Here is a 19,187-nt window from a genome sequence, read left to right on the forward strand (position 1 = left end):
TGATGCTTTTTTGTGGTGCTATGCTGTGCTGTGCTGTGCTGTGCTGTGGTGTATCGAGTGTGTAGTGGGAGGAAGAAGTATGTTGATGAGTTAATTAGAGTAGAGAGGCGGTTGGTGATGATGAATTTGGAGGATTGTGGTTTCCTTGATATAGGTACCTATGCATAGGTAGGTAGGTAGATATCTGCTTTTCTATTCTTTTCTTTTTTCCCCTTTTCTCTTTCTCTTCCCCCCCCTCCTTTTTTTGATTAATCTCTTTCTCTTTCTCTTTTGTTCCCTCTTTTTTCTCTTTTGTATATTAATCTCTAGGGCAAAAGAAAGAAAAAATTATAGATTTATCTATTTGTTATTTGTTATTTGTTATTTCTTAAATTAAAGGAGGAATTTTATATATATATGGATATATATATATATATATATATATATATATTTATTTATCTTTAATATCTATTTTATTTGATTTTTTGAAGCGGGATTCTTTTAAAGCGAGATGAATGGATAGATAGAATGTTATATGAGACTCAAGTATTAAGAAGTTTAGGGGAGGGGGTGTTTTCGTTTAATTACTTTTGAGGTCTTGGGTTCTTGAGTTCTTTATTTCATGGTTTCTTGAGTTGCATGCAGGTGGATGGAATGATGGATGGAATGATGAGAGGGTGGAGGTGAAGATGGAGGTGGAGGTGAAGGTAAAAACAAAGTCAACGAATTAAATAATAAATCGATGTGAAGAAATGGAGTAGGGGATCAAGTGATTCTGGTATGATTCGGTAGTGGGAGTGGGAGTGGGAGTGGGAGTGGGAGTGGGAGTTTGTGATGTGTGGTTGGGGGATGTGTGATGTGTGAAGTTTTTTGGGGATGTGTTTTGGATATGTAGTTTGGGGGGTTGGTATTGGGGTTGTTGTGGAGTGTAACAATTAGTGTTTATGGGATGCGTTTGCGAGATGGATTTTGTGTGTTGAAAGGTGTTGAAAGGTGTTGCATTTAGTATTCTTTTGAGATTGGGGAATCATATGTTTCTTGATAGCTGGGAGTGGAAGTGGAATTGGAAGTGATTAATTTGCGGTCAAGGTAATAACGATAATGGTGATAGTGATGGTCGTAGCTATTTTAGCATTTTGTGGAGATGCAAGTAAGAGAATCATCGAGCGAAGTGCGCGAGTTATTTTGCTTATCTGTCATTGCAGTTGTGATTACAGTTATACTTGCAGTTATACTTGCAGTTATACTTGCAGTTATACTTGCAGTTGTACTTGCAGTTGTACTTGCAGTTGTACTTGCAGTTGTACTTGAAGCTAGAAATCTACAAAAGTATGATGTGATAACTTCGGTAGAGTATCTAGAGAGAGGGGGAGTACCTAATATAGTTGACGTCTCAGACCTTGGTCAAAAATGCAGAAATGAGAGGCATCTAGTGAGATGTATAGATATTGGGAGTTGGTGAGATGGGGAATTTAGTATATCGGAATTGCTATTAAAGTTAAGCAGTGTCGGGAATATAACTGAAGCGAGAAGTACCAGGAGCTTTGGATACCTATGCAATAGGGTGGAAGTGTGGAGATTGTAATTGGGATTAAGAAAATCATTCGTATATTCTCTATATCTGCGGTTCAATTTAACGCTAATGCTGGTGTGGCATGAGCACGTTATTCAAGGAAATTAAGACTTGTTGTTGGGGTTATTGATTAGGAAGTAGAATCATTCATTAAGTAAAGTGTTTCACGAGAGTGAGATGCGTCAAGCGATGCGTCACTTCATTACACGAGCACCTGTCTACTCCAAATTTGGAAAGTCAAGGCGACACTTTGTTCAAGAATAAAGGTTGGAGCCAGACTTGTTGAACAGCTAATTATTTCTACTAGTAATATATGCTTATTGCTAAGGATAGCACTGAAGTGCTACTGTATAAACGCTGTACCGATATAAATATGGTCTGGAGGTAGGCTTCTCAAACGTTTTGAACCGTCTGTCCTGCCTGTTTATTCGTCTCGCCTCCTTGTTCACCCGCCTCTTCTGCCTGTCCACCACCTGTCACCGCGCCCTCTGGGACTCTGAGCACAGCTTCCCCAATTTTGATCAAATCTCTATTAAAGAGAGTTTCTGGGTGGTTACCCGTGATAGCTTTGTCCAGAAGCGCAGCCGCAACTTTCTCTACCTGAACTCTTGGCAGCCGGCCTGTAAGACTATCTCGAACCCATGATCCAGCAGCATGCACCATTTCTTTGAAGACATTGCCAGTTTTGTGACGTACAATGTGTCCTGGCTTTGCGATGCATGCCTGCACTTGTCCACCGAGATCCTCCGCGCATCTCAAAACTCTTTCCTCTGCGTTTCCCTGTAGGTACATATAGTTAGTACTGTTATTTCATTCTCGAAACTCGGTATAAGGAGATAACACACCTGTACCGAAAATTTGGTTGGCTCTGTATTCTCACTCCGGTGTTTTTTGGCGTGCGAAGAGCTCACGTAAATGAACTTGAGGGGGGCTACACCAGGGGGCGGAGGGTTTCCGAGATTTGCTCCCCATCGCCTCGCCATCCATTCCACGCCGTATCCAATTTCATTGAGATACTTTCTTTGGTCGGGATATCCGAATAAATCTCTCGGTTCTTCTATGATAGGTGTAATGTTCCTGCAGTATTTGAGTCAGAATCTGAGATAAAAAGTTAAGGTGTGTCAAGCAGTCCCAGCTGCCATTCATCAACGAAAGAATTTGATTAGGAAATTTGTCTATACCAAATACAAGCATGCGTTCCATTAGCATCGATGATTAGTCTTTCCCATTCCTCATTTTTTTCGGGAATCGCGGACGTCACCAATTTCGAATGGCTACTAAGTTCTGGATCTGTACCAGGACCTGCTATAGCTAAGATGAATGTGATTTCGATGCTGTCAAGGGCTTGTTTGATAAGTTCCTGCCCAAGTATGTCTGTCGAGCCGACAATGATGAGCTTCATATCGGAGGATGGTGTGTGTTGGAAGCGATAGTAAGAAATACAATATACAATGTTTTGCCAAAGATGATGTTTATTAAAGATGGTAATGTTGTTATTGAGGATGAGTTTTTGTTGAGAAGTGATCTTTATATACCTCTCAAGCAAGCGCATTGATAGTAATTCTTTCCAGGAAAGAGCCGATGACCATCCAACTCTTCCGTACCGACTGCTTGAAGGAATCGAGATTAACACACCGTGAAGTCGCGCCTGCCTTTTTCTGTAACTCACCTGGCCTCAGGAGGATACTCAATAAAAAACCGTGCAATCTTTGTGACGTCGACAAATTTGATTCCTCGTGCAAACCTTGTGTCGTTCGCCAAACTGTATGGTCCCTCCTTCTCTCGTGTGTTACTCACTCACCTCATCGCTGCTTTCTCTTCATGCAATCAAAAGCTACTCTGTTTTCCATTATCGCATTGCTGCTGGATCTGAGGCCTGTTTATTTCAATCGCACGATCGAGTTTGAATAAATTGTATTCGTTCCAAAGCAAAAGTGGATCGTCTCGCCACCAAGGTTGACGATGTAAAAATTGCGACCCGTATATAACTCGCTTACACGGGCAGCCCCACACCAAGAATATTGAGGGTCTTTCCGACAAAAAACCTACCAAAGTACACCTGGGTAATGATGAATTGCCAATAGCAGGAACTAGTGCCAGAGGATCATGTGATATAATTTCTTGGTTCGAAAGTTTCACTCGACATCAGAGCGAGGATGATGTTGACGATACCTAGCTCTAGACATCTCATCTAGTATTAGACGAGAACGAGGATTGGGCGCTAATCTTCATCAGAACATTCGAATCACGGTTAGACGATACTATACGGAAAACAACCTCTGTATATACCTAGCTGCCTAGTTTTATTATACGTCCTTTAGATAAGATTCATCGACATGTTGCTTGAAAACATGAAGCTAGATCCTCATTTACTGTCGTGCTGAATCTAAGCCAGCTAGAAGCCGTGTCGGAATTACCTTGTGAGTATCATTCACCTTCAACACTGGTACATGAGCAAGTACTCGGAATAACCCACGTGGGGAAAACTCACGCCGAGCCGCAAATTTCAGTTTATGAGCACGCAATCAAGATGAATCTCTCGAATTCACCCAATTTACAGCTGTTCCCCAATTAGATTATATCATCTACTCGTCCATGAGCAAGTTTTCTACTTACTTCGAGCCGCAAATCGAACGATTCTGTGCCGCAACTTGCAGAAAATAAAGAATCAATCTGGATGAACCCCTCAGCCCGATTCCGGTACAAGCCATAATCCTATCATAACAATCCATCTACTCGTGCATAAGGAGATAGCAGGAGTGAATGACTACCCTTTCGGTTGAGTAGATTCCCACATAGAACCGTACTCTAAGCTTTCAGTGAATCTCCAGGTCTGAGAGACTGTCTATAAGAGCACCGCCTCTTTTCCTCTTGCTTCTTTTTCTTTTTTTGAAAAAACACCATCCTCCATCATTCTACCTCCCTTCAACAATCGCGAGCTATCGCAGTACTTGCATCTCATCACGCACTCATCAATTCTAATCTCAACCAACATCATCCCTTCATCCACCATGTCAGGTCTTATGCCTTCCGATGATGAGGATGAATACGGAAACACCATTCGCCGTGCCCCTGTCAAGTATCCTTCGCGTCTCATGAATCGCTCTCCTTCCCCCGAGCCTCAGCCGGCCAAGGATTATAGCTATCTTAAACCTCTTGGTGTCAATGATTATTCGTCAAGATTGTCCGTAAGTATATTTCTGATCTCCGTTGCACATCTAGCTCTAATTATCTATAGCCTGAGAGCGAGGAGCGGGAGCGTTTGGAGGAAATCGAAGATACCAAGCGAGCAGAAAAGGAGAGAGCTGAAGAGAACGAAGCCGACCGTGTCGCCCAGGCTGAGTTGGACCGTCAAAGTCAGGAAATTAAGGCAGCCAATCGCATGCTTCAGGTCGACTCCGATCACAAAGCTGTTACAAAGCGTACTACCAAAGTGCTCCGCAAGACATCTATCGTACGTTCCCCATTTTGAATCCATGGAATTCAAACTAATCCATTGTCCGTGATAGTTTGAGCCAAAGTACGAGGCTGAGACAGGCGAAGGAAGTAGCAAAGGAATTGGTAAAGGAATTGGTCGTGGAAATGCGAAGAAGTGATGGTAGTTTGGGGCTTGGGAGTTTGAGAGGCAGACTGCACCTTTAGAATCTCTCGCATACTGGTTTAGATTTCCTATATGGCAAACTTACATCATAACGCATGGCTTTGAGTGAAAATTCAATACATTTCATCTCGCAATTCTGATTTCACCTTATGTTAACGTGATTTGCGAATCGATTTTTGGGTCGCGCGGCCGCGTGAAGTGAATATTCCCTCGACCAAAGTGGACCGCACCACTAATAATTAAGTCAACGGCATTGCAAAATTTATATCATTCGCTTACCAAGATCCACAACCGTCACAGCCATCGCAACCAAAAAAAAAAGATAACTCTTGCAAGAACTTGGAAGAGATAAAACTGAAGGGAAAGAAAGACAGACAAAAAAATACAAAACTTCAGGCCGAAGCCCTAATGTTACAACTTTCCATCAAACTCGTCTAACAGGGCACCACTCGGTAACAAACATCCAAGCACAGATGAAGGCGACCGGCTCACCAATACTGCCAGACTACTTTGTTTTCATTAAATTGATGGAGGTTAGCGAAGTGTTTGGAAATATATAGTATAGTTTTTCATTGGCGAAGCCCCACTTATTGAGACCAAAGAATGGTAAGGGTCCACCAACACCAAAGGCCAGAATGATGGCGCGCATGAAGCACGAGGTTATATTTGTTATTAATCAGCTATGGATACCCTTTGTATCTACTTATCTGGGAGTTCAGAAGGGCGACGATATGGTTGGGAGTATTTTGACATCCACCTTACAAAGAAATCAATTATCCAAGAGAAAGCAATATTCTGTTTCAATACAATTTACTCATGATTCAAAGAAGAACTCAATAGTCACATTTATCTCGCCGTAAAGGAGGGATTGTCAGCTTTGTTAAGGACTTTCCACCGTGGAAGTGATATCTCGAGGTTAGGCAGGTCGTTCGGAACTTATTCTCATCAAACACTCAACGATTTATGTACCTTCTCCCAAGATTATGAATTTATCTTCTTAGCAAATTCTCTTTTATTGTCAAGTCCCTCTCTCTGATGCAATATTATAAATTATTGTTCTGCTAAATTTATGCGTGCAAACTCCAGTGTTCTTGAGCTTCGAATCCAACCTTGGAATGTCTTAGTACAACGCCACCTCTCATGAGGATGATTTTGTCAATTAGTTAACTTGACTTTGAATATATCCCTGACTACCGCAGTGCCTCTGCTATATATATTTTTTATATTTTTGAGCATTTATTCTGAAAGTGGAGTGGTACTTGATAATTGTGGAGCTAGGTTCTTAAGCGAAGGGGATGGGATGACAACAGACACGCAGCATCGAATGACTTGCACGTTGAGGATTTGTATCAAGGCTCACCTTTTCATAATGACTGAGTCTCCGTTCCAAAAAAAACAAAGCTGCTACAGCACCGAGTCATGATGCCGTACATCTCAAAGAAGGCAGGTTTGACCATACTTTGATCTCCAGCTTCGTTCCACCTTTATCTCTGTATGTTTTGATCAAAGTTAATGCGCCTTGAATTCGCATTCTATTCGCGTCAGAGAATCAACTCCTACAGCCGATTTTTATGCTTTCCAATCATGTACCTCGACTCGTCGAATCATCTCAGATTTTTCTTCACACTACCGTACCGGATTACTGCATGCACAGTACACAATAATTCAGTCAGAAAACTACCAGAGCAGCGTCTGTGACTGCTTGAAGTAACTACAAAATGGCACACAGTTTTGTCGTCTTCTCTGTCCCTCTTGCAACATCACAAAACATCCCCATATCGATCAACTACACAAGTTACAGGCGTTCACATAGCGTGTGCATAACTGCCATCCAGTATCAGAACCCACAGCGCACCACACCCTATCTACCACTTTCTCTATCTCTATCAACCTGAGTTCACCATCACGCAAGATGAAGTTCCAGGAGGTATCCACCAAAGGCCAGTCTCAATCTCAGCCAGCCAAAGCGGAACAAGCAAAGGCAGAACCCAAAACAAATCCAGCAGACTCCAAGGAAGAGCCAGCGAAACCAGGTCGAAAAACCCCCGCAACTCCCCGCAACAAAAAAGAAACAGACAAATGCCCTCGCTGCGGAAGTACCGGATTTCTCGCTCAATGCAACACTTGCAGTTTCAACACAGGAGTTGGATTGTGACTGATGGTGGGGGAAAATGCACGGAGTCGACGGATCTTGTTTATTTATCTCCGCGAGATATTTATGCAGAATGGGAAATGGTTTGAGCGAGTAGGAGTACATGGGTTTTATGTATTTTGAGCTTCTTGGTCGCTCTTCAATACGAATACATTGCATACGCGCTGCTGGCGTTTTCTATCGTTCATTCAAGGTTTAGACGACTTGGGGAAATTCATTCATTAGGTCTGATGCACAAATCAGTAATAAAAACACACTCGTTTCACCATTTAAGCATACATCCATTGTGATTCCTTACATGTCTTTGTATTTATCTTCCTCATCTCCATCTCCATCTCCATCCTAATCATCCTCATCCTCCTCATCCTCATCATCAACCGCCCTTTGCTCCCGATATCCCTCAAACATAGCTCCACTCATCTTCACTTTCTTCTCCTCCATCGCCAACGTTCCTAACCCCTCCGTCAACACTTCTCTCTCCCTCTTCTCTCTTTTCGCCGACTCCAACTGCTGCTTCTGCTTCTTTCTCTTCTCTCTCCGATTCTCATTCTTTGCGGCAATTCTCTCTTCTTTCTTCTTCAATTGTTTCTGCGAGATATATTAGCCCCAGCCTCGCAAAAAAAAAATCAAGCGCAAATACATATATGCAAAAACGATGGGAAAGCACAACTTACTGCGAGATTTCTCTTCCCTCTCTTTGTCAGCGGTCGCTTCTCCGTAGGAACGCTTTCGGATTGGGTGGTGGCTTGCATTTTATGCGAATCGAGTGGCGGGGCAATGAAGAGAAGGAGTATCGTTATTGTTGTTCTTTTTGTTGCTTGAATTTTTTGAGATGTGAGTAGGAAAGTTTTGATCACAGAAGGCTGTGATGGTAGCCTCGTTACTTGAGACGATAATACATAAATAAAATTCACTCTCAGTGTACAGACTCAAACATATTATATTCGTCTTCTCATCTAATAATTTCATCCAATTTCAAAGTAGATTTCTATTCTTGAGCTCTAGCTTCACTTCCAAATCTTCACATCTGAGACTAGACTATCCAAAACGCTAATCTCATCCACATCCATATTCTCTATCATCTATACCCTCAGCTTTTACTGAATTATAGCATATACCCAAACAACAGAGTTCTACCCCTGAATGAATAGCAATCTCTACTATTTCAAACCTACAAACACAAACACAAATCAGAAAAAACTCTATCACTAACCTAATACTAGCCTGATACTAGCCTTGAACAATAATACTAACAGCTTTCAACAATATATATATATATATATCAAAATCAAAAAGAGCTCTAAACTCAACCACATAATAAGCCAATGACATTTTTATACATCATTACTTCTCTCCACCCAATTTTGATGGTCCACCACCTCTTCTCCTAATTCGATAGAGCTAGACCAAGTCTTTAACATATAGAGTCTCTGATCGTTATATCCATTATAGTTAATAAAGCGAAACAACACCCTCCCATTCCTCCTTCCCAAACCCTTGAATTTTTGAAAGACTACTACGATACATGAAGAGAGTGAAATTTAAAACTCATTGGGTTACTGAACGAGTATCTACTTAGGTGGAACCTTAAGTCCAGATATTCAAGTCCAGGGTCCAATGAAGATGTATCCGCTAGCATTAGATATCTAGAATATGAAATTTAACGAGGAGCGTCCTTTCAAAATCTACATGAAACAACCGTAGAGAGTCGAGATTTGTACCAATTTTAAGAATCAAAATCCATCGAGAGGATAAACTGAGATACGGAGCGTTTGTAAATTGTGGGATAATCTCAATCTTTAATCTCAAAATAAGCTTGCATTTCTACTCAAAGTAAAGCTTCAAATCAAGCGTTCGAGTCAAAAATGTAATGAAAGTAAAAGTTGGTCATGCACGAAACTTTTGAATACTATATAGTACATTGAGTCATTGAATTACCAGGCATCACTTCAGCCTATTCTTTGGGCTTTCGCGTTCTGCTCGATGCTTGAACTTTGGGCAAAAGATAATCTCCGCCCAAAAAGGCCTTGTATACTCCGTATAGCCCACTCAATGGCCAGATGCTCCAGAAAATCGCCAGCAGCCACAAACTCCACGATGCCTGCAATTTCTTTTGCTCCGAATCTACATCAACTTTGACTTTATCGTAGATACTGGGAAGGTGTGTGGCATGATACTTGACACGAAGAGCGTCGTACTCCTTGCGATCATAAATCTCATCGAATTCCTTCTCGGTATAATAGGCATGAGCATACAGCCACTTCTGGCCACCCAACTCTCGAACCTTGTGTTCGAATTTCCGGTTCCATGATATGAAAGCATCACGATTATTTGGTCCTGGTCCCCAGACCCCAAAGTTGAGCAACATGTTAGGAGTAGATGAATTTTCTTTCCTTTCGGCGAGAAGACCAAGCGGTGAATCGCTGGATATCCCGCTTTGACGCAGTGGACACAGCCAAATGGGCCACTGGCCAAAATCTTTGTCTAGATATTCGACGAACTCGGCGCTATGTGAATACGGAATCGCCACATCCTGAATTATATACTTCTTTGAAAGCCCGCTTTGATGTAATGCGTGATACATCACTCGCGTATGCATGAAGTAGTCGAGTAGACGGCGCGTAATACGGTTGAAAGGAGTAATGAAGTATCTAGCAGAAGTCAGTGTTAGGCCAATCTTGAAAATGATTTTCTTTCACCTGAAGGCATATCTAGCAACCCAAAAACCGCCTCGATCGTATCTAAACAGGTAATCAACAAGGGGTATCACTTCTGTGACTGATCCGGAGCTCTTATCATGCAGCTGCTTTGCATGGAGATAAAGCCAAGGATCTGAATTTCTCGTGAAACGCTGAACTTGGGTATTGGGGGTAATCTCATCAACCAAGCGTCCAGAACAGATGACACCAGCCTCTTTACTGAACAAAATTCCATCAAGGTAGTCAACATTTGGGTCCTTGGAGATTTCCTCGATCTTTTGTATTCCTTGAGCCATGCTTTGTATATTTATATATGTCAACTCAACATATGTTTTGGCTTCGATTAGCTGCAGCTCAATCAAAGTGGTAACTCCTAATGTTCCAAAAGACGATGCAGCTCCATAGAAGAGATCCGAATTCACATCTTTGGAAGCCGACACGATCTCGCCATTTGCAAGAACCATCTCGATCCAGTTGACAGTGCGATCAAAGAACCCATATTTGAAAGAGCTACTCTCTCCAGAAGTACCAGCAAAGCCTCCTCCAGTAGTGATACCCGGGAATTCCATAACCACTGGAGGTACCAGGCCATATCGAAGAGTTTCTGCGACGAGGCTATCCATTGGTACATTTGGTTCGACAAGAACCGTTCTTTTCTCGGTATCTACCTTGAGTACCCGATCTAGTTTGCTTGTATCAATCATACGGTCTCTACGACGGTTAGAGTCTCGTGTACTGTTCGTTGAACCATGGTATAACCTGAATGCCTCTTTCCGTTCATAAAATTGCTTAACTGACGAGGCAATGATAGAAACTGCTTCATTATGACGATCCATCTCTTGCTAACTTTGCTGTAAATTATACGTGATGAATATTTCGCAGGGTGCGATCGAGAAAGGAGGTAAGAACATGCTTTCCGTGGTTACCGGCAAACATTAGCCACTAAAAGTAGCCCCGCTGATACACGCGCTAAATCGAAACATGACATCGCCACTGCGTAATGAACTTACGAAATCATTCAAACTGCCGAACTGGTACAGTAGTAGACACGCGGGACACGATGCGCGGGAGTGGGGAAGTCTAAGTGCGTCGGAATTTTCAGCCGAACCGACTCATCCGAGCATAGTGAATATTGTGCAAAATAGTCTTAACTTTTTTGATCAACATTTATTTATTGGATTAAAATATCGTGGATTGAGCATACCGGTACTTCTCTTCATCCTCCCAGTATCATGATAATCGCCAAATCTATTTCTTCGTAGATCCAGCTTAAAATCTATCATATAACAATAATTTTATATCTGATCTTAACTCCTGGTTCAGCTCGAGGAGTCAATCACACTCCCAAGGGGAGAATATCTGACGGGAGGAATCAGAATAGGACCTCAACATCCATAACAGAAGAGATTACCAGTATCGTCAAGTAATTAAGTCCCAATCATGAAGTACACGTGTATCTGTCACCTCATTACTTCCATCACAAACGGACTCACTCATTATGATTCAATTCTCCAGAGGGGCTTTGGGAAAATAGTTGCTCATTGAATTACAATTGTACACGATCAGATACACAGTCTGATCTCCTGATCTCTAGCCTTCCAGATCGTCTCCGATTATCCATTACCTTACTTACCTACTTTCTCAACAGGCGCAGCTCCACCTGTAGTAGGCAGTCCCATAAAAATCTTGAAGTAATCCTATAGCACCGTTAACAATAGCCACGACAAAATTGATATGGGGAAACTTACATAGATCATCCATTGCAAACCAGTCAGGGTACCAATCATAACAATACGAACGGGAAGACCATTCCAGAGACCACGGAATCCAATATCTTTGTAGATACGTCCGGTAGCAGCACCAAATGCTTCACCGGGAAGTCGGGTTGCGTTTAACTTGGAAACCTGAACATCGCGTATGAGTAAAGAATTATAGAGAGATTAGTGGGAACAAAGGGACTCACCATAACGTCGGCAGGATGTGAAACAATTGCGCAAAGAATACCGGCCAAGTAACCACCAGTGAACGAAACACCTGTCTGAGCAGCTTTACCATAGTCTGATTTTTGACCTGGAAGGCGATCGTAAATCATTTCTACAATTGTCTCAAAAGATGCGAATTTCATCATGGTATACGGGATCTGTCGTCCCCAGAGAGGATACAAGCCCTTGTATAATCCGGCATAGCCTTCTTTCGATATGATCTTTGAAAGACCATCTGAAGTACCTTTTGCAAAGGGTGGAACGGTAGTTTGCATCCTAACCTTCACGGCCTCGAAAGGACAAAGTGCCACATCCGCAATAAACTCTGCGGACGCGCTGGCAGATAGGTAAAGCCATGTTTTGTACTTGTATGCATGGTCAGGACCGGCGAGGTCAGCGTAGAATTTCTTGAAGTATTCATAACCACCGTATTTGAAGGCCCCTTGAGCGGAGTAACCGAAAAATGTTGGACCCCATCCTGTCATGATGCCGCGGAAACCTTCGGCTCGGAAGATTTTACCCCAGGCTTGGAAGTTGCCGGTGTACATCTTGGAATCGACTTGGCGACGACATTTTACTAGATCGAGGGGAGTGACCGTTGTATGGGTGAGACCCTGCGGGATGTTAGTGGGGAGTTTGAGCGTTTCAGTTACGAGTTGAGTGATGAATGGAAAGTGAGTTTTTGCAAGGTCTATCTATCGAAGTTTCGATGGGAGAAGACAATTGGGCGTTCAATCACCAATCCCAACAACAACGAAACTTCTTTTTGGTTGAGGTAAAGTACTGATGTGTAATGGCACAAGGTAGAGTTTTGCTAGTTGACTTGAAGAGTTTTGATAAATTGGAACAGTTCCGCGTGGCAGTAAAACTGATCAAGAAGGCGAAGTCTCGCTAATGGATTGATTGCAAAGACTCGCATTTGACATCCATGTGTAGTAGTAGTTGATATGCACCTTCAGAGGAAGCGAAGTACCTAACTTTAGGGGAACGTAAGGGTACACTTTTCGACGCGAATCAAGATACTCCAGAATAGGCGTCGCGGAGAAAGTTTGAAACTGATAGATAGTCCGTTGCAACCCAGACTCCTTGAGATCATATGATAACAGATTGTAGGCAGATAGAGATAACTCACACAAGCAAGCAATCCACCAAAAGTACACGCCGCATAAAACTTTGGTGAATACAACTCGATTTTGCCAGTTTTAGCTTGAGCAGCCGCACTAGCTCTGTCAAACTCTTTTGTAGCTTCTGCACTCAATGCATTGGCTTTATTTTTCGCATCGTCGACGACAGACCAAGCTGTGTAGAGCTCTGGGCGAGCTTGAAGTGGGGTGCGGCGCTTTGATACGGGAGTGGTACGTGATTGAATTGATGGTTCGGTTCGGCGACCGTAGGGATTTGGAGCATGGAATGCATCGTGAAGAGTATCTTGAGAGGGAAAAATTGAAGGCATTTTGAAGAATGAATGAGAAGAGCGATTGCTTATGAGTGAGGAATGGAAAGAAGTGCGATGAGATGCGATGCTGGTTTGTTAAATAATTCGAGGAAAGTTGGATTGAATGGGTAATCCGGATGGATGAGACAGCTTGACCCAGTTTTGACGCCGAAGCAATTACTTCAACGGCCAATGATATGCGACTGTATACGGTACAAAGTCTAGATGGTGTCTCATCCCTCGTGCGAGGTTGGCACTGATCAATTCATCGGATGGGAACGGGCAGGAACGTTGTTTTGAATGCGATGTAAGAATTGTTGCCCGGCTCGATTATGAATGATACAACAGCTTCTGTGGGATGATGGATTCTTTCTCATGCTTCTCAGGTACAAAGGAGGAGATGGTGGGAGCTCAATTGCTTTGTACGATGTAGAATGCTACATGATATCCGAGGTGCTTCCCCCTGATGAGTAACCTGGATCAGGAATAAGTCAAAAATCCAGTTAGCGCCTTGCAATACCTATGTCTTTTGAACCACGTGATAATGATACATAGGTCGGTACGTTCCGGAATTGAAGTTATTCACAAACGAGGGAAAAGCTTCTAGAATGTAATCGGAAGTCTCAGTCTCAGGCACAGGAACACACACGCGCTGTCTGGCTGTATCCATAGACTTCCTTCCCTACGAGCCTACCACGTCAAATCCGGACCCGCCTAATTACAATTTACCCCACCATTTCCTCCCCACCATAAAATTATTTGTTACTTTGTTGATCTTGAATGTAATCTTATTACCTACCTCTTGAAATAACATCTATCCAAATGTCCAACATTATACCCAATCAAATATCAACAGCCGCCACCTCAAATCCAGCAGAGATGTCTTCATCACCGAAACCCGGTCTTTCAAAATTGGCAAATCGTTATAGAGGAGTACGTACATTGTAACCTTGTCATCGCCCAGCTATGACTATGAATGGGCGTAAACAAATATGCTAACCAAACTACTCATCTAGGCCACAGTCGAAGATCTCGACCCTCCATCTGCCCTCTCCTGTAATCCTACCGATCCCATCTCATACGCTCTTATGAGCGCCTTCGAACGCGATTACACACATCTCACCGTCGTAACCCCCGACACCCGCGCTCTCCTAGGCTACCTCTCCATTCCCCATCTACGCATCTTGCTCGAGACAGGAAAAGTGCAAGAATCAGATGAGGTATCTAAAGCCATGGTAAAATTCAGGAGGAAGGGAAAGGTATACAAGGTTATCACGATGGACACGCCGTTGGAAGATTTAGAGTTATTTTTCAGCGGGGGAGAGAATGGCGAGGGGGGCAAACAGGAGTTTGCCGTTGTGACAGACGAGAGGAGAAGATTTGTGTTGGGGGTTGCGACGAAGACAGATTTGGAGGAGTTTGCGAGGAGGAGACCTGCTTAAGAAAGAAATGCATATGATGAGATTGGACTGGGAAAATGGAGTTTGGGATATCAAAGAGTACGGTTTTAGAATGCATAGCGTGGACCAAAGTATAGGGGTACTATCTGATGCTGCATTTTACCAATTTCATGTTTGTGTTTGACTGTTTACAAACACTTTGCCTACATATCTTTCTTCATTTTCTAATCCATTGTGATCTGTTCGAGTGTGGATATTTTTGATGCGAGGTCAGCGTGTTGTTGAGGTATCTACCAACATAGCAAAGTTGCTGTGTAATCTTCATTCAAGGTAGACTTGCAAATTGTAGGCCATCCATTCGTGACTACGGGCAATCATTGATAGCTGTGCAAAATTATACCAATCCATGATTTGTTGAACTTCACCACCCACTGTACTCCAAAATCCTCGTTAACCTCATAACGTATAAATCTCAATATCAACGACGAGCGTACCTCCAAAAATAATCTTCCTTCGCGATTGCTCTAGTCTCTATTTGACAAGCATCACCACTATTTTGCACATGAACCTTACCACGCCAATAAGTTTCGCATTAGTGCTGGTTACCGGTAAATTATTTTTCACGTTCTGCACAAGGGACATTCCTTACCTGCAAAATTTCCCCACGGACAAGAGCATAGGTAACGGTAATGGGATTGAGATACAGCTGTACAATTCAATTCTACCCAAAGTTTTAAGTTTCAGTCAGACTTTGATACATACATGACGAAAACGAGTTGAAACTCTAAAACTACTGTTTTCTGAGAAAGTTATTGAAAATAAGGAGAAGTCCGCTGCAGATTCTCCAGGTTGAAAGGATTTTTTAATGTGGAAAGCTTTCTTCTCTAACGATGCAGTAATAGAAAGACGAGCATCGAGTTGTGTAATGTTAGAGGGGGGAGAGAGAGTGAGTAGCTAGAGTAGCTAGATCCCAGGCCAAATACAAGTACAGGAAGCTGGAAATAGAAAAATATATCGTGAGCATCGACCAAGGCAGAAATTCAAAAGAGGAGTAAGGATTTCCACGAAGGTGTTAAGATGATAAGCTTAAAGAACGGAGCGAGAGAATTTGAAGGTGTTGAATAGAATAGAGGGAGAAAGAATGGGAGGCGGGAGGTATGAGATGATGATTTGTACGGTTGAAATGATGATAGAATAATGCATCAAGGCGAAATCTATGTCTAGCTACTCTTGCCCAGGTGGATAAAACGAATCGTTCTAACCAATGCGCTCCTTTAATACTGGTGTTTCGGATGTCTCCCACTACATATATGTCTACCTTGATAAGCTTCGATTCAAGCTATTGTGCGTGTTACCATGCCAATATTTCAAAGCACCACTTTGAAGACGAAGTAGTCTAAAAACCGATATCCAGCCTGATAATTGCGTACCCAACAAAAGAAGACATATAATTTCTATTGATCAGTGTAGACAAGCCACCTATACCATACAACCTACCAATGAATATGATCATGACCTTATGTATAAACACAATTGATAGCGAGGAGATCACAATCATCTTGGTTGAGCGGTATATCATTCTCCACATCACGAAACAGCATCACACAAAGAAGATTACGCAGATGCAGGCGTTCCCCTTAACGATATGGTAAGCAGCTTGGTATGGGAAATTGTCAATACCGTTAGAGAAATGATGAGGTCATTCATCTTTGCAGCGAGTAATTTATCGGGTACGTTTGGTGCCAATCGTTGAGTGGAACTGATGAAAGCACTAGAGTACAACACAAGAGACTACAGTATAATCATTTCAACCTCGTATCAGTATGCGAAATGCACCTCGTCGAAGATGCCTCATTCGGTTTCAGCACGTGCCGGCGGCATTGCAACCTAATAGTCAATGACTATAAATTTCTCGTAGGAACACATTGACAGGAAGGCAGCAAGTAAAGCTAAACATTACGCGAAAGCGATATCCATTGTTCGGTTTCATAATCCATCACTGCTAACTCATCTGATAAACAATAACTGCTCCTTTTGATTGTAGAAAATGGTCGACTATGCTAGTTACCATCGAAATGCTTCCTCCCACACAATATTATACCACGGCACAGCACTGGGACGTATGTCCCGTCACTAGCTCCCAGGTAGACCTTTTGAATAACAGTTGGCACAAACAGGTTGTTAAGGTACTCTCTTGGGCAAACTGGCATGTAAGATCACTGCAAATATGCAGCTACTCCGTTGAAGTGAGTATGAGGAGTGGTGTCGAAGAATTGTGTTTGCCGATGGGATGATTGACGTTAATGTTTATGCTATGCTTACTGTTCTACTGCCGAAGTTTCCTGGATTGTGCAGTGAGAGTTCTGAGGCACCATTGGTCAGATATCTTGGATCATACATCCGTCGAGGAAAAGATTTGCATCGTGAAACTTGAAGGCGAACTATTTGGGCTAGCGGGTGACCCCATGTGCGATTTAACTTTTTCAAAACGACAGCGGTTCATTTTTCGACCTCGCTGTCTTGCCCCCTCATTGAACATGGTAGCTTATCGAATATCATACCTGATCAATCAAATTTGTTGCAAATCTTATGTCTTTAGAGACTAACTATGAAGAAATGAGATGCTTTAGACACAAAGTACTTGCATTCTAGCGTGAACTCTCCTCCTATACTATAAAATTTCAAGGCAAAGCAACTCGGGACTCCATTCCCGATGAATTTACCATTGCAAGCGCAGGATATCGAGATCCACCTGAGCAAGCAATATGACCGATGACTTTCGAACACAAGGTTCTCCGGGAGATTTAAAGGCTCAGGGATTATTACCACTTTCTCGGACGACATCTGGGGGTTTGAAGGTAAGGTGGAGGAGATGATTGAGTGGGCTAAAGGCGAGACAAGGCAGTGAAATGAGCAAGCTTATCGCGAGGCCGCAGAGTGAAGCTTTCCATCTTCCCATCAGGCCCAAAGAATTTGAACAGAGAGATGGGTTGCTAGAATTCCCAGTCGATGGTGAATACACAGATGGCCGGCTCTTCGGTATGTAAAAAAAAAAAAGGTCGCAGGAAGTAATGAATGCAAGATTGTCCAACAGCTTTGGAAATCCGGGTGAGAATCACACGCTCTAAGCCCCATGTTTTTGCTCCGGTAAACTTGCATCTTGTATCCAATTCCTGATGAGCGATGAACGGCCGCGGTGAGGTTTCGAAATCTCAAGTCTGAAATCATAATCAGTAGAACAGCATTCAAAAGTGCTGTTGGGACATACTTTTGCTTGCAGAAAAGATAGTTCACTCGAACATCCAAGTAAAACATATTTTCACGACCAAAAGCACCACCTTCACATGCAGAACATCTTATTGAAAAATTCATTAGTTTTGTGCAATAGCCGTTGAATTCATGAGAGTACACCTATGCAGTTTTTTTGAACCGCTCTTGTAGCCCACATCCATCCATCGCACCCCGCAAGAATATAAAACAGACCCATGAACCATTCATGCCATTTATTTCTTGGCAGCAGCGGCCTCATCAGCTGCATCCTTTGCTCTCTTCTCACGCTTTCCGGCCAATCTAGCATCACTTCTTGCAACGCGCAACTTTCTGTATGCACCTCCCTCAATTGGTTTTGGCATATCGCTCTTCTTGATCTCTGAGAATCCACCCTCGACAGTAGAGATTGGGAGAGCGTTCTTGACACGGCTGCTGGTCTCCTTGAGAGCAGCGACTTCCTCCTTGGTGGAGTCACCCTTCTTAGGTTGACCAAGTTTGCGTGGGAAGAGGATAAGGCGGGCACGGAAGGACTTGAGACGGTCGACGTTGGCCTTGAGGGACTCGACGGAGAGGTTTTGACGGCGGGCATCAACGGAGATACCGATGGTTGGGGCGAGCTTGCGGGGGATTTGTGCCTCCTATTATAATAACATCAGAAATCTATTCCCACGGAACTGAAAATTTCCGATCTATCTCACCTTCAACTCGGCGAGGGTGAAACCACGGCCAGCTCGTACACGTCTGTTGTACTTGATGGTTGGGCATCTGACAACAGGTCTCAACAAGTCGATTGGGCGTGGGGCGACAGCTGCAGTCTTTGCGAGACGAGCATTGCGGCGTCTGAGTTTTCGGCCAGGCTATTTATATTGTTAGATTCGATTCCAGAGGTTTCTGCATTCCGGTTGCGCGTGGTTTACCTGGTCGAAGTGAACTCTAACTCGTCTTTGCCAATCCTTTCGGAAATCTATCCATAATCAGCATCTGTGTAATGGTCCTAATTGATCTGCAAAGAGGACATACGGTTGTGGGCAATTTGCTGGTTGTGCTTGATCGCCATTTTGTCGGATTGCAATCAAGTTGTCGTTGGTCGTCGTCT

General features: G+C 42.9%; 8 protein-coding genes across 8 annotated transcripts; 3 read left to right on the plus strand and 5 right to left on the minus strand.

Annotated features, from left to right (window-relative positions):
- Positions 1–1,945: 1,945 nt before the first annotated feature.
- Positions 1,946–2,954, minus strand: EAE98_002833 (uncharacterized protein; the record flags this gene model as incomplete). The annotated part of the gene is made up of 3 exons (XM_038950453.1): positions 1,946–2,332; positions 2,398–2,629; positions 2,734–2,954. 3 exons carry the CDS (start codon positions 2,952–2,954, stop codon positions 1,946–1,948), a joined length of 840 nt encoding a protein of 279 aa, XP_038812982.1.
- Positions 2,955–4,563: 1,609 nt separating this feature from the next.
- Positions 4,564–5,148, plus strand: EAE98_002834 (uncharacterized protein; the record flags this gene model as incomplete). The annotated part of the gene is made up of 3 exons (XM_038950454.1): positions 4,564–4,740; positions 4,791–5,006; positions 5,062–5,148. The coding sequence occupies 3 exons, from the start codon at positions 4,564–4,566 to the stop codon at positions 5,146–5,148; spliced, it is 480 nt and encodes a 159-aa protein (XP_038812983.1).
- Positions 5,149–7,065: 1,917 nt separating this feature from the next.
- On the plus strand, positions 7,066–7,308 carry EAE98_002835 (uncharacterized protein; the record flags this gene model as incomplete). Its single annotated transcript, XM_038950455.1, has 1 exon — positions 7,066–7,308. The coding sequence occupies one exon, from the start codon at positions 7,066–7,068 to the stop codon at positions 7,306–7,308; it is 243 nt and encodes an 80-aa protein (XP_038812984.1).
- Positions 7,309–7,647: 339 nt separating this feature from the next.
- EAE98_002836 (uncharacterized protein) lies at positions 7,648–8,057 on the minus strand (the record flags this gene model as incomplete). Its single annotated transcript, XM_038950456.1, has 2 exons — positions 7,648–7,893; positions 7,980–8,057. The coding sequence occupies 2 exons, from the start codon at positions 8,055–8,057 to the stop codon at positions 7,648–7,650; spliced, it is 324 nt and encodes a 107-aa protein (XP_038812985.1).
- Positions 8,058–9,259: 1,202 nt separating this feature from the next.
- Positions 9,260–10,840, minus strand: EAE98_002837 (uncharacterized protein; the record flags this gene model as incomplete). Its single annotated transcript, XM_038950457.1, has 2 exons — positions 9,260–9,956; positions 10,005–10,840. 2 exons carry the CDS (start codon positions 10,838–10,840, stop codon positions 9,260–9,262), a joined length of 1,533 nt encoding a protein of 510 aa, XP_038812986.1.
- A 789-nt stretch (positions 10,841–11,629) lies between these two features.
- On the minus strand, positions 11,630–13,439 carry EAE98_002838 (uncharacterized protein; the record flags this gene model as incomplete). The annotated part of the gene is made up of 4 exons (XM_038950458.1): positions 11,630–11,701; positions 11,753–11,908; positions 11,968–12,600; positions 13,119–13,439. 4 exons carry the CDS (start codon positions 13,437–13,439, stop codon positions 11,630–11,632), a joined length of 1,182 nt encoding a protein of 393 aa, XP_038812987.1.
- A 737-nt stretch (positions 13,440–14,176) lies between these two features.
- On the plus strand, positions 14,177–15,171 carry EAE98_002839 (uncharacterized protein). The gene is made up of 2 exons (XM_038950459.1): positions 14,177–14,354; positions 14,438–15,171. Exons 1-2 carry the CDS (start codon positions 14,244–14,246, stop codon positions 14,861–14,863), a joined length of 537 nt encoding a protein of 178 aa, XP_038812988.1. The 5' UTR covers positions 14,177–14,243; the 3' UTR covers positions 14,864–15,171.
- Positions 15,172–18,324: 3,153 nt separating this feature from the next.
- EAE98_002840 (uncharacterized protein) lies at positions 18,325–19,148 on the minus strand (the record flags this gene model as incomplete). The annotated part of the gene is made up of 4 exons (XM_038950460.1): positions 18,325–18,729; positions 18,790–18,948; positions 19,009–19,055; positions 19,112–19,148. 4 exons carry the CDS (start codon positions 19,146–19,148, stop codon positions 18,325–18,327), a joined length of 648 nt encoding a protein of 215 aa, XP_038812989.1.
- Between the last annotated feature and the right edge of the window lie 39 nt (positions 19,149–19,187).

The sequence above is a fragment of the Botrytis deweyae genome (assembly GCF_014898535.1).
Source record: "Botrytis deweyae strain B1 chromosome Unknown BDEW_005, whole genome shotgun sequence".
Taxonomy (NCBI): Eukaryota; Fungi; Ascomycota; class Leotiomycetes; order Helotiales; family Sclerotiniaceae; genus Botrytis; species Botrytis deweyae.

What these genes read in the sequence shown, in the direction of transcription:
- EAE98_002839 (XM_038950459.1), top strand. Translation starts at nt 14,244, where the DNA reads ATGTCCAACATTATACCCAATCAAATATCAACAGCCGCCACCTCAAAT. An exon ending in TGGCAAATCGTTATAGAGGA is followed by an intron (nt 14,355 to 14,437) that starts GTACGTACATTG and finishes CTACTCATCTAG; the next exon opens with GCCACAGTCGAAGATCTCGA.